A 13,947-nucleotide genomic window follows, 5' to 3' on the forward strand; every position below is an offset into this window, starting at 1 on the left:
TACTTATAAGGAAATCATATTCTCCTTAGAGCTGCACAACTTTCTATGTTAATAACCATGCAGAACAAGAGGGAGGAATCCCTCATCTTATTATCAATTACAAACCTTTAAATACGGTTTTGAAGTGGATTATGTATCCTATTCCAAACAAAAGAGATTTATTAAATCACATTAACAATGCAAAGATCTTTTCTAAATTTGATCTTAAGTCAGGATATTACCAGATACAAATAGAAGAAAATGATCGTTATAAAACTACATTTGTTGTTCCATTCAGACACTTTGAATGGAATGTAATGCCTTTCGGGCTTAAGAACGCCCCTTCAGAATTTTAGAATATTATGAATGAAATACTCATTCCCCACAAGTTTGAAGCCTGCTATTTCAAATAGAACTTTGGCACAATTTAAATAACTTAATAAAAAGATAGTAAAAAGATAATATTACTTACAGATTGAAGCCTGCTATTTCAAATAGAACTTCTGTTTCCTCCAGTTTATTTCATCAACTTCTTTATTACAAAGTCTTAGGTCGGCTAACCTTTACAAAGAGGAAGATAGAGAAAGAAAAGTCGGTAAAGTATCAGGTAGAGAGTGAAGCTCTTTTCCCTTAACATTGAAAAATCTAAGACTGAAAGTAAGCACACTGAACTATGAAGTCTTCTTCCTTATTTATGGCTAAAAAAGGAATCTTTTTATTGATTGCCTTTGGACAGCTGGTTGGAGAAGAGTTAAAGTAAACACATTATTGCCGACGATTCTGGTGCGTATTATCTTTCAGCGCCTTTCCTTGGTGGAATCTTACGTCACTGTATGCGTTACTTAGCACTAAGAGCGGCTCCCCGAGGCTCAGCTCAAAGTAAAGGATAGAGTGTCGGGTACGTTGTGGGCCCCATCACGCACCTAATCTCTTTTTTTCTTTCTTCGATCTTATCTCTTAGGTAACAGCTTGGTTATTTCTAGTAAAGTATAACTTGTTAGAGAAGTAAAGCTATAACTTTAGTAAAAAAGTCATTTATGATTGTAGGTAAGTGACAATTTATAACTGTTCAATACCTTTACCCTTTACATCTGTGAGCTCCTATGGCTGCTTCCCATATTTCTTCTGCAATTTTCTCATAAGGATCTTGTACGTTTGGTAGGGATATCTATCCCTTGGGTATTTTGATCGGATATGTGTATTTATACTTTTTGTTGATATAATATCACTATTGTCAAATACCTTGAAGAATTATTTCTTCGTATGCTCAAGGCATTTTTGTTGAATTTCAGCTTCTGTAGCTTGAGGATATTTTCTCTTTATTGTTTTTGCTAGTTTAACCATAGAGTTTTCATTTTGAATTTCCTGAGTTAAGGTATTATCAAAGATTTTATTATTCCTCTTAATAATCTCTTCTATCTGTTTCACCTTGTCTTGGATGGTGATACTCGTCCACCATTTGTTATGATATTTTCTTTGAAGAGATGATAAGTGAAGTTCATCCCATACAACTTCTAAGGACCAATTACAGATCCATGGGATTTCTGCTTCAACGAAGAAATATGCTGAGCACAGACCTTCGAGAATTTGATTCTCATCCATCTTTTGGATGACTGGGTGAGAGTCTACCCAAGGGGTATATAATTTTGATATGGGTTCGGGTACTATATAAGGTATGCCCCATATTTAGACCACCAAATATAGAACTAGGTGGGTAGATTTTTATAAATAGCTTCTGGACATAGCTTAATTTGTCATATATGTTTGTTCTTGGTGTTTTGATAGATGAACAGTTGATAAAAGGCTGATTGGTAATCCCAATAATTAAAATTATAAATTTTTTTGTTTGGAGTTTTGACCAGGAGAAATTCTTGGTTAGTACTCATTACCCAATCTCTGTGAAGTATGACTTCTTTGATGACACATTTACTGAAGTTTGGAGGGACGATATGATTTTCATTACTCTAAAAATGTGTGATTTTCGTACCTCTCTGGATGAGTATTGTCTTCATCCATGCTCTAGGTTTAAGAGACAATGTAGGGTAGTACGTCGAACTAAGTATTTCTGTCTTAGTTTGTCGACATTTTTCATAAGAGGAATGTCCTCTTGTTCTATATAAAGAACAGTGTCAGAGATGGTTTTAATATACCATTCTACATCTTTCTTGACTATGGCGGAGAATGGTTCAGGTATATTTTCCTTTGCAATCAAGTCTTCTATCCTTTAGAAGAGGATGATGAAGGGACACTAGTATTTCCTTTCTTTGAGATAATTCTCTATGAATTTGGGTGAGTCGGAGTATAACTCCTTCCATTGCTGCCTCCATTCCTTCCTCCTCCCCTTTGGGAGGAGTTATTGCGGCGCATTGGTACCCTGTAAAATTTCATGTGTTAGAAAATCAGGCCAATGATTATCGTGTCCACGTATATAATCAATTTTAAATTGATACATTGCTAGTTCGGCTTACCATCTAGCAAAAATCTGTTTAGAAACAAGATTTTTAACATCTTTTTCCGTAAATAGTATTTGCTAAGCATTTTGTAAGCTTGTGGATTCAGTTACTTACATGCAGCTTATAGTTCAGGTTCTTGCAACATCGACGAGGAAGAATGCTTCTGAGAAGCATGGAAATTTACAAAATGACCACAGTGCTACATCTGAAGGTGATGGAAGGCTATTTTATGGAGAAGATGATGAGGACATGATTGCTAGCTCTGGTGAGCAGTTGCATGGTGCTGACTCTATCGTCAGTACTATTCTTAAAAGAGAGAAACATCTAAGATACCGGACCAGGGTATTTGCTGCTGAGTAAGTGGTTCTTGTTTTTTTGCTAACAGTACCATATTCCAGTGTGTCCCAATTACTCTTTCTGTGCTATGTAATGGACCATATATACTAATATCATTGCTTACTGAATGCAAATAGCATTAACACCCCGCACTAACCCCCAGTCTGCATTCTCTTATTCTGCGAAGGAATAAAAGAAAGTTAACGGATAGGTGATTCATGTTATGAAACCTACCAAGCAACCCTATGAATAACCCCAGAATTCCTGTATCTTTAGGTTGAGCTCTGTTAAGAGATATAAAAAGTTCAACAAAATTTTCTTAGTCTCTTCGTCTCTGCATTTAGTAAAACGTGTAACTTTGTTTCTTCTTTCTGATTATTTCCAAATAATAGTCAATTTTATGATGCAAACTTTTGGATAGTCAAAAAGTCCTAACTTGCTTATTTATTTTATTACACTGATTTTCACTATTCACAACCAAATCTATATGGTTTGCAGGTGCTTGAGCAATTTGCCAAAAGCTGTTGGAACAGACCCAGCACATTTCGACCTCTCTATGGCAAGGAAGCAACCCACTAAAGAACACAGTTCCTCTGGTGATTGGCTAGTGCTTCACTTACAAGAGCTACTGTCCCTTGCTTATCAGGTCTGACAGACTGAGCCTGTGCAGTTGTATTGGATTTCCTTTAGATTTGCTGGGTAGTTCTTATATTGATAGATGGATATATTTCTATCACAGATAAGCACTGGTCCGTTTGAAGGCATGCAGTCAATAGGTGTGAAACTTTTAAGTGTCATAATGGAGAAGGTATTGTATCCCGGAGAAAAACATTGCTTCTGTTGTTATTCATGCAAGCATTATACAGTAGTTTCCTATATTTAGCTGATATGTGCGAGTGGATTCCTCGTTTATGAGTTCTTTAGGAATATTTTACTACCAGATGCTGCAGAAAGTTAAAAAATTAAAAGAAACATTATGGGATTATTTCCTATGCTAATTATTAGTACATTTTATATTTAATCAATGTCATTTGTTAATGTTTATGTGCAGATTTCGATAGATGTCAGTAAGAAAGTAATTAGTTACCAAAAGCAATATACTATTAACTTAATTAATCTGCATTTGAGGAAGGTGAACTATTAATACCAAGCCAGCCTAGCCTCCTGTTGGACGTTAAGTTCCATTATTGCCGAAAGAACAATGTTTAAGCTACATAAAATAGACATTGTCCAATAAGTAGGAGAAAAACTTCATTTGAAATTTGTGGTAGTAAATGTTTTGCCTCATTGGTATAACTGACTAAGCTTTTATTGAGAATTATTACATAACTTTGATGACATCCTAATATGTGTTTTGATTTCTTTCTTGGTTTGGGTTATAGTTTGGAAATATCCCAGATCCGGAACTGCCTGGACACCTTTTGTTGGAACAGTATCAGGTAAATCCCTCTTTTTCCCTTTATTGCTTTTATATTATCTTGGTGGTAGTGATAACCTATTCAGTTTGGCTAATCAACAGTTATTTATGCTTGCAACTTTAGTTAAAGAAGAATAATATTTGATTAATCTTTCCCAACCAGGCTCAACTTGTCTCTGCAGTTAGATCGGTCATAAGTATGTCTTCTGGTCCTCTCCTTTTGGAGGCTGGTCTCCAGTTAGCCACAAAGGTCGGGCGTCCCTGTTGTTCATTATTCAATTAACTTGATCCGCTATTTGGAATGTGTATGATGTTTACTCTGGAAATTTCAGATTCTAACAAGCAGCATTATTAGTGGGGACCGTGTTGCTCTTGATCGTATGTTTTCATTAATTTCACGCCCATTGAATGACATTAAAGATTTGTATTATCCATCTTTTGCTGAATGGGTTGCTTGCAAGGTAATCTCATAGTAATCACGTAACTTTGAACTTAGTATCATTTGTTGTTCACATGCCTCCATTTAGCACTCAATTCTATGGTTTTTACAGATCAAGGTTAGACTTCTGGAAGCCCATGCCTCCATCAAGTGTTATGTGTATCAGTTTCTTACAGAGAACAAAGGTATTCCGGAAGAATATCAGCAGTTGACACCTCGGTTCTCTAGCTGCTCAAGCATTTTGGGGAAGTACTGGATCTGTGTCCTGAAGGACTATATGTATATTAGCTTTGGACTGAATACAAAGTTTAGGGTAAGTTACCATAAGATGGAAGACATGAAATTTCCAACTTTTTAAATTTATTTAATGTTATCTGTCATTGCCCTTTCACATGTATTTACTGTATACAGTACAATCCTTTCCTTGATGGCATTCAATCTCCATTGGTCACTTCCAAGCTGCAATGCTGTCTAGAAGAATCTTGGCCACTCATTTTGCAAGCGACTAGTCTTGATGCAGTTCCTATTAATATTGAAATGAATAGCACAGAAAAATCCAATGCTGAAGATTTATCAAAACGTTCACTAATATCGGGCCACAACATGGTCAAATTAGAATTCCGGGATTATCAGTTTCTGTGGGGGCTAGCATTACTTGTTTTGTTCCATGGTCAGCAACCAGGGATAGGCTCAATCCTAAAGGCACCTCTTCTTTGGAGAAAATATAATCATGATGGAGATGCCATGGCTCAAAAGAAAGTTGATTTAACCTCAGATGAAGTTTGGCCACCAGTACTTCAATCTCTCTCGAAAGATGCATTCTTTTGTTATGAATTTCTTACGTTGGACCTTTGTCAAGAACTTCTTCAGGTAAGAAACATGCCTTATATTTTCTTGTGCAATCAGTAGATTGCCTCTGCATAACTCGCATAGTGGAAATCATTTTGTCTTCTAAACCTTATTCACATTAGAATGAGATCTTCTATTGAGTAGAATTCCATGACAAGAAGGCGTAAAAGAATTATTGACCAAGTTCTACAGTCAAATGTCCACCTAACAATAACCTCTGAGCTAGTGCCAATTTTTCCCTGAAGTAACAGTATAATAAAGTGACCTTCCGTAGAACCTATGGACATCTGTTGTCTGCAAGAGGAACCTATCTTATGAGCCATGCAGTTTAAGTTGATGGAACCAAGGAGAAACCATAAACAATCTCTGATATTGCAAGGCCTAGATGAAGGTGGAAGATGATAATATTTTCTATTGGTAGATTCATTTGTTAATTAATTCAGTAACACCTTTGTGTGTAAATTTATCTATCTTGCTTCCCAATTCAATCGCCAATAGCGATACTAAGATAGGCTCACATGAAATTTCTTAGTCATTTATTTATCATAATTGAACCAGGAACATTTAGCAAATGTGCTCACAGGCTACTTAAAGCAGGTTAAGAAATAATAATGAGCTTCATTGCTCAGACATTAGAAAGTGCATGAAATATATCCCGCATAAATGACAATCATCTGATGATTGTAGATATCCTAAGACAACTTAAGGACTATGGGCTCTTCCATCATGAACAATGATTGACTATATAAAAACTTTGCATTGTGCCAGTTAGCAATAGAAGGATAACTGCACTAATAGCTTTCGTATTTACAATGTATCCCAGTGACATACATGTCTCTTTTAAAGTATACATGTTGGTGATATTGTGGATGTTCTTTATGAAACCAAAGCATCATTGATGTGATAATAGATAACCATGAAACTGAATGAAGAATATTATAATGTGGAAGCAAGGCGGCTACAGAAAAAAGCCACACTTTGCATTAGAATGAGGGCAGTTGAGAGGTCCTGAAAATATGTTCGATGAAATGAAAATTTTAAGATGGACAAGTGTCTAAGAGATGTCATAAGAAACAAAGCCTGTAAAAAGTTGAAAGTAAACCCACTCAATTAAGATGGTTGAAATGTGTGCGACTGATGTGTCTCGTCCCAATTTATGGATCCTAGTTAGCGATGTGATAAGTAGGGTTGGAAAAGAACCAAACAATTAACAAATAGTTTGTTAATTGTTCGTCTAATTATTCGGTTATATTCGATTCGGTTGTTCATTTAATAGTAAACTAATATATTTTAGTATTTGATTCATAGACAAATAGAATTTAACCATATCTGTATTTGATTCGGTTGATTGTTAAATATTCTTATGTTTTACATTTGAGTTCCATAAAGTTAATTTACTACAAACTTTATTCTTTGTTGGTTATGTTGACGGGTAAAATTGAAGGAAGGAAATAGGTTGGAGGCCAGATGAACAGTTATATTGATTTGGAAAGCAGATTCAATTATACATACAATGTCGAGGGTATATTTGAAAATTTCCAAAATAAACTAGTGAAAACATTGTTGCCACGAGGATTCAAACCCAAGATCAAAGCTACTACACTCTAAAATACTCGCCAGCTACGCTAACGAATTTTGCGAACAATTAGAGAACAATAAGATATAGATTCAAATCAAAGTAGAATACAACTTTCTTCAAATCAGATTTGAATTTGAATCCTGCAGAACTCACCGAATTTGAATTTGAACTCGAACATATTACTATTCGATTTGTTTCTTTTAGGAATAAGTCTTGTGTGAAGCTGAAAGTAACTCCAATCAATTAAAACGATTTAAATGTGTGCAACTGATACTGTCTTGTGTCAATTTGCTGGATACTTGTTAGTGGTGTTGTTTTGCACTTGTTAGTTTAACAGAAAAATGGCGCTTGAAAGTTGAAAGTAGGAAAACGATCTTGTATAAGATCCCAAAAATTGTAATAAAGTTTTTGTTGCTTGTAGTATTGATGTTGGTTGCATCTGAATTTTCTGCACCAAAGTTTTGGCCTACTACAGTGTTTTACTTCGGTAGACAAAATTGGTGAATCCATGTCCATTGTTGCTACCATATGGGGGTTTTGCTAGATGAGTAAAATTGTGAAAGTGAAATACTTCAAGCCATACATGGTGTTTGGTTTAGTAAAATAAAGCTTTAAAAGTGGTGGAGCGACTGTTGCCATGCAGAAGGTAGAAGCCTTTAGTTTCGAAAATAACTACTATAACTAGTTCAAAGCTCATGGAGGAAAAGTTTTACAGTGGGACTAAATAACCTAAAATCTCAAGGGTAATAAAGCCTTGGCGTAATGGTAAGGTTGTTGCCTTATGATCTGGAGGTTATGGTCAAATCTTAGAAACAAGTCTCTTCGCATGCAGGGGTAAAACTGAATACATCTGATCCTTTCCAGAGCCCACAATGGTGGGAGCCTCCTGCACTGGGCTACCCTTTTCAAGGGTAATAAAGAGGGAAGAGATAATAGAGATAGCTATAAATATGTTAAAAGTATTAATGCCATGTCATCTCACCTCCTTGCATTTTCCTACGCGGTCTTGTACTCTTGTTACTCTTTTGTAAAACAAAAGATGTCTTTTAACCTTCTACAATGATGTGCTCCTCTTACAAAAGAAGAGTCACTTTAACAGTTTTGTCGCACTCCCATCTTGCCAAAGTATTCTTGTTGGGCAAGGCAAGTGTCACTGATTATTTAAATTCTGCTAATCTTTTCTAACATATCTATATTATCCACATGTTGCTTACTCCAGCATTTAAGTTCATAATTTCTGATAACTTTTGGAAACTAAAAGTATAGAATCATCAGATTCTACAGAAAAACTGAATAGCTGTATGTAGTTTCATGTTAAGCGTTGTATATGATTCATATTGGCTCATGCAGAACGAAGGTATGGAATTTTAAGTTTGATACATGTCTTATGTTGATTGCCTTTGACTGTTGCAGGTTCTTATATATGCTGATATCATGGCTGACTCGCGGAATAATCATGCTGTATGTTTATTATCACAGGTAAAGTACTCCCACTTCTAGATTAGAAAACATCTACATATTGAAAGCAAAGAATGTAAAAGTTAAAAAAGCCTTTCAACGACCAATAGATGTGTCAATATGGCAAGTGCAACTCAAATCAAATCCTTCAAACTCCCTGTCAGACATTAAGGCCAATTGTAAAATTTTCAGTTAAATTTCGACATAAATCTGGACAGAACTTGGATTCTGTGGTGATGAATCATGAAGTTAATCAAATCTGACAATAAAGCATGCGCTCAATAGTCAGGTGAAGTTAGTATAGTACTATGATAGTATGTTGCCATTAGTTTCTTTACCCTACCCCTCACGTTTGACATCAGTTCATGAAGTACCTTTACAATGTGAGAATGGTCTAATTTAAACACCTCTTTTGATCTAGAATTATAATTCTTTACAGATCTAGATGACAAATCCAGAGATTTGGCTGTACTGTTAAATTTTCTCTTTAAGTAATAAAGAACACTAAAAGGGAGATAATCACTAAAATAGGTCATACCTCGATATGGAACCTAATCCTGCTTTGCTAATAGAAGGAAGACTAGAAGGCTTAGGTGTAATTTTTCTTTCATTTTAGAATGATACAATCTAATTTTAGGTTTTTTTATGGTCTTCAGTGGTTTATTTCAATAGAATATTTAAGGTATTATTTTAAGGATGAAAGTAAGCTAGAAGAAAAGGTGAAAAAGAAAAATCTGTACTGTAATGATGAAACCGATAGACAATACTTCGGATGAATAAAATATTGTTTTTGGATTTTAGTTTGACGTGGCATGAGTGATGGAAGTAACCAACCTCAAAAGTATGAATAAAGACTACTAACTTTTTTGTTGAGGATAGAGAACCCTCTGCGGTGTAGCTTTTCTTATTTGGATGTCTATTGTCATTGTTGGGATTATATGAAGATACGTCACCATTTTTTAGTGGAATCCTGACATGCATTTGGTTTTTGAGGACCAATCATGTAACTCCTCTGTGCATTTTGGTGTGCGAGCGCCCTAGGTTGAGCGCCCTTTTTATGGGCCAAAACTTTCACACAGTGGTGTCAATCTTTAGAAATTCTCTTTAAATTCGTGGTCGATAAGATTTGAACCTGGGTTGCTCTGATACCATGTTAAAGTCCCTAACCATAGCACCAAAAGTTGTAGTAAGGGTTGAGGGACTCACGCAACAATATCAATTTTTAGAAAATCTGCTTTTAATTAGTAGCCTGAGATTTGAATCTGGGTGACTCGGATACCATTTTAAAGTCCCTAACCATTACACCAAAACTCCAAGGTTGTGAGCGTTAAGGGATATAATTTTATACTTAACATCTTTGTAAAGGAAATCTTATAATTGTCTTATTCTTGCCAACAGATTGTTATTAGCTGCCCTGATGTTTTTTTTGAAGTGGAAGACTTCACAGCTTCAGCTACAGAACTGTATTTCAAATGCTTGTCAATAACACTTCAAAGGTAGCTGCTCTAATCTTTTTCTTGGAAAGAGATGAGAAATTTATGTTGGCCCTTTGGTTTTGATCATGAATAAAGTCCAACTATTATCTAAACATTGAAATTTTCTTGCTCCAGTAAAAATGTCATTTTGCCCGATTTGGTTTCCAAATTATCTGTGGTTGCTCAAGAAATAGCACGCCAGGTGAAGGATAAGGTGTGTATGAAGCCAACTAGGCTTAAATGTTTGATTTGCTTCCACCATTGTACCTTATAATTGATAATTATGTTATTTGTTTTGTAACAATAGATTGAAATTATTTATACTATTTTGACATGGTGCTTTGACATAGATTTTACCTCCCTTCTCGAAAAAAGAGATGATTTCTAATGTCTTTTGAACAGAAAAATCAGATAAGGTTCATAGTGGCGCTTATGTCAGTTTCTTGTGAATTGTTCGAGGAAGCTTCAACCAATATGTGCCTGCCAAGAGTAATCGCCTTTCTACAAAATATAATGCCTTTCCTGAAGAAATATATCAGAGGTACATATATCTCAAATTAATTATGTTTTCAAATGATTATATTTTCTTTTTCCATATTTCCTTTCCTTCTCTTTTTATTTTCTTCAAGTTGAAATGGAAAGACGTAATCAATATTTATAGTGGTTTATAAGATCAATATTAATAGTGGTTTGTAAGGATGTGGATGTTGTGCAACTAAAATACTAAGAGCATCTATACATGCACCTACCCATTTGAAATACCATTTATATGCATACAAGCACACAAGCCTGCCTGGACATACATGCCTACAGATGTGAAAAAGTATATATGCAATATATAGCATGAACTGCAACAGTATGTTTTTGACTTGATAGAATATGTGAAATTTGAAGGTATTCCTATTCCTAGACTTTTATTTAATCAGAGATGAAGCTTTTATTGGTATTCATCTACAAAGAGGTAATAGTATCATGTTGATCACTAATTTTAAACTTAATAATTTGTCATACTTATCCTTGATCTCCTTAGCTATGTGAAGGCTCTCAAAGATAGCCATAACAATGCACCCTCGTAAAAGGAAGTCTATTAATTTCTTCTTGATATTTCAAAGAAACATGAAGCGCCTTCTTATTAGGGACTTCTGCCTTCAAGATATTGTCACTCGTACAAGTTTTATTTTTTGAATAAAACCGTACATGCATTTCCTTATCGATGGCTAATAGTAAGATGACTTCTACAACTCATTTATCCCCCTCCCTCCTCTCTCTCTCTCTCTCTCTCTCTCTCTCTCTCTCTCTCTCCAATTATAAGTTATTTATTGTGATGATCTTTATAGCAAGGTTTTAAATATCTTATATCGGAGAAATGTCGGACTGCCAAAATCCATATCAGATTGCATATATCAGGGATATGTAGTCAATATTGGAGTATCATGTCCAAAGATGTGTATATATAATATAATGCCCTAAAATGTAATCTAAATATGCTTAATGAAATGTAAACATAATGAAATATAAAGAGTATATGTTTAGGATCGTAACCAATTGTAGAAACTTATTTAGGGAAAAGAGCCCACTAGAATCTTGGTAAAAGACTTCATATCTCTGAAGTTTTTGCTATAAAACATTAAAGAAATTAATCCAATATTATAATGTTTCGCAACAAGCTATATAAAATGATATATCTGCCAACATAGCGGCTGATATATCAGCCATGTCCAGGATATGCCGCCAAAAAATTGCCAAAAAGTGGTAAAGGATATTGAGACCATATCATTTCACGTAAAGCCCTATAAAAGGAAATATCGACCTATATATTGGGCAATATCGAGGATATTTAAACCAATGATTTGTGGTAAGTTCCCATAATAGCAACATATGAAATTTGTTTTGCAGATGAAGCTGGTATAGAGACAAATGATCTTTCCTGTCAAGAACCAGTCTTGGGAGCTTGGAGGAGTATGCTTGGATTTTTGTGTCAAGACTGCATTAAAAGAACTCGTCTTATGGAGAATAAAACCAGTGACTCAAGCAGAGTTCTCGGAAAGATACTTAGTTTCTGTTTAGAAGAATTTGTGGCTCTTACCAAATTAGTTCATGAAACTCTGTATTGTGGACGGAGAAAAGAAAAAAACCATATTCTTCTATTTGCTATTGTCAGTCATTGCACAAGATGCATGAGAGATACTTTAAATGAGGAGAACACACAGGTAGCTAAATCCTAGACTTGTTATATATGTGCAAAAAACTGTCATAAATTACAACTTAAATATCTTGGTATGTGAACTCTCTGTCAGCAGGTGCAGACAATTGGACTCCATGTTCTGAAAAACATTGCTCAGAGAGAAATTGCTGAAGGCCTGAATATGAAGAACCATTCTTTCTCTCTATTCTTCATTGGAGAATTCTTTGGAGATGTTTTTCTTCTGATCCAACGTACATTGAAGGTAACCCGATTTTAATTGTTCATAATTAAACAGTCAACATATTCTCATAGCATTTTTATATGCAGGAAAGTATTAGCAGGGAATCCGTATCAATTATTGAAGAATGTTTAAGGCTATTGCTTCTCCTTTACACACTTTCAAAAGAAAGGGAAGATTTGCGGGAGATTACAATGTTGCTTTTGGAAGCTCTTCTCATGGTTTTCTATGTATCCAGTGAAAACTATTCACAGGTTATTCAAGCTTTTTGCTAACTTAATAGCTCTGCTAAAAATGTTTCCTATCTTCTTATTACCTTACATCTTTACTGGATAACGATTTCAGGAAATTACTGATGTCAAAAACATTGTGAAGAGGCTCGTTTCTCATCTTGTTCAGATTCCTTCATTTGCTATACAAATCAAAGATATAATGTTATCAATGCAGGGATCAGTCAGACTGCAACTTCAGGTGCATATTTGGAAACATAACTAAACTACTTTTATTTTCCAAATTTATTATCATAACTACCGGAGTGCATAAAACACGTTTCCACACTTTCTTACTTGCTCTTTATCTCTTTGTTAAAATTGTGCCATAAATCACCGAAGATGTCGCCCATGTTGGAGGCTTGGTAGTAGGATCAAGCTTTTAGTTTTCTTCTTTATCTGTGCTTCTTTTGTACTATCTATGCCTTCGTATGTGTTTTTGTCCATGGGCGAAAATGTGATCTCCTTTTGTTGCTTTCAGGATTTGATTCGAGAATCAATTAATCAAGGTCATATTACATTACAAACAAAGATCAGTTTGCTACCCAAGACGCCTGTACAATTGAAGCCAAATGTTATTGAAGTTCACCAGTCATGGGCTCCAGATTTTATTGTGAAGTATGATGACAAAAATGAACCAAAAGAAGAAGATGGTGCTGGTGCTGATGCTGATGACGATGATTGGGATGCTTTCCAATCTCTGCCTGCTGCTAACAATGCAGCTGGATCTTCAAGTAGCTCACATTCTGACATCATACAGATGAAGCCAGATTCAGTTAGTGAACTTTCATCTCCAGTAATTGATCATCACTATGAAGAAATTGATGATGGCCATCTGTCTGATCTCCAAAATGCTGTGGTCTTCAAAAATGCAAGTGAGACACAGGAATTTGAGATTAGCACTGGGCAAGAAAGGATTTCTCCCGATAAAGATGGAACTCAGGCAAGCTTGGATTCCCAAAATCAGGAGATCGAGAAAGATGAATCTGAGGAATCTTCTAATCCTGATCATTTTATAGATAAAGAAAAGAACTGTAATAAAGATGAACTTGAGGAAACCTGGGATTCTTCGGCTTCTGATATTAAGAAGGATGAACCTCAGGAATCTGAGGTTGGAAAAGATGAAACAGAGGAATTTTCTGATCCCCATAATTTTACAAGCAATGAAAGGACAGACTGTAAGGAAAATGAACTTGAGGAAACCTCAAATTCTACGCTTTCTGAGGTTAAAGATGAACCTCAGAAATCTGAGGTTGAAAAGGATGATCCT

General features: G+C 35.2%; 1 protein-coding gene across 1 annotated transcript in view; it reads left to right on the forward strand.

Moving 5' to 3' along the window:
- Nucleotides 1-13,947, forward strand: part of LOC109836468 (HEAT repeat-containing protein 5B) — a 50,885-nt gene that overhangs the window by 36,563 nt on the left and 375 nt on the right. The window contains exons 32-48 of the mRNA XM_020404369.1: nucleotides 2,565-2,788; nucleotides 3,267-3,414; nucleotides 3,508-3,576; nucleotides 4,151-4,207; nucleotides 4,349-4,435; nucleotides 4,518-4,646; nucleotides 4,737-4,937; nucleotides 5,036-5,494; nucleotides 8,466-8,531; nucleotides 9,909-10,006; nucleotides 10,121-10,199; nucleotides 10,388-10,526; nucleotides 11,882-12,195; nucleotides 12,286-12,432; nucleotides 12,498-12,662; nucleotides 12,754-12,879; nucleotides 13,159-13,945. Of these exons, the coding sequence (XP_020259958.1) occupies nucleotides 2,565-2,788; nucleotides 3,267-3,414; nucleotides 3,508-3,576; nucleotides 4,151-4,207; nucleotides 4,349-4,435; nucleotides 4,518-4,646; nucleotides 4,737-4,937; nucleotides 5,036-5,494; nucleotides 8,466-8,531; nucleotides 9,909-10,006; nucleotides 10,121-10,199; nucleotides 10,388-10,526; nucleotides 11,882-12,195; nucleotides 12,286-12,432; nucleotides 12,498-12,662; nucleotides 12,754-12,879; nucleotides 13,159-13,945 (3,295 nt within the window). The remainder of the gene's footprint in view (nucleotides 1-2,564; nucleotides 2,789-3,266; nucleotides 3,415-3,507; nucleotides 3,577-4,150; nucleotides 4,208-4,348; nucleotides 4,436-4,517; nucleotides 4,647-4,736; nucleotides 4,938-5,035; nucleotides 5,495-8,465; nucleotides 8,532-9,908; nucleotides 10,007-10,120; nucleotides 10,200-10,387; nucleotides 10,527-11,881; nucleotides 12,196-12,285; nucleotides 12,433-12,497; nucleotides 12,663-12,753; nucleotides 12,880-13,158; nucleotides 13,946-13,947) is intronic.

This window comes from Asparagus officinalis, chromosome 1 (genome assembly GCF_001876935.1).
Source record: "Asparagus officinalis chromosome 1, Aspof.V1, whole genome shotgun sequence".
NCBI lineage: Eukaryota > Viridiplantae > Streptophyta > Magnoliopsida > Asparagales > Asparagaceae > Asparagus > Asparagus officinalis.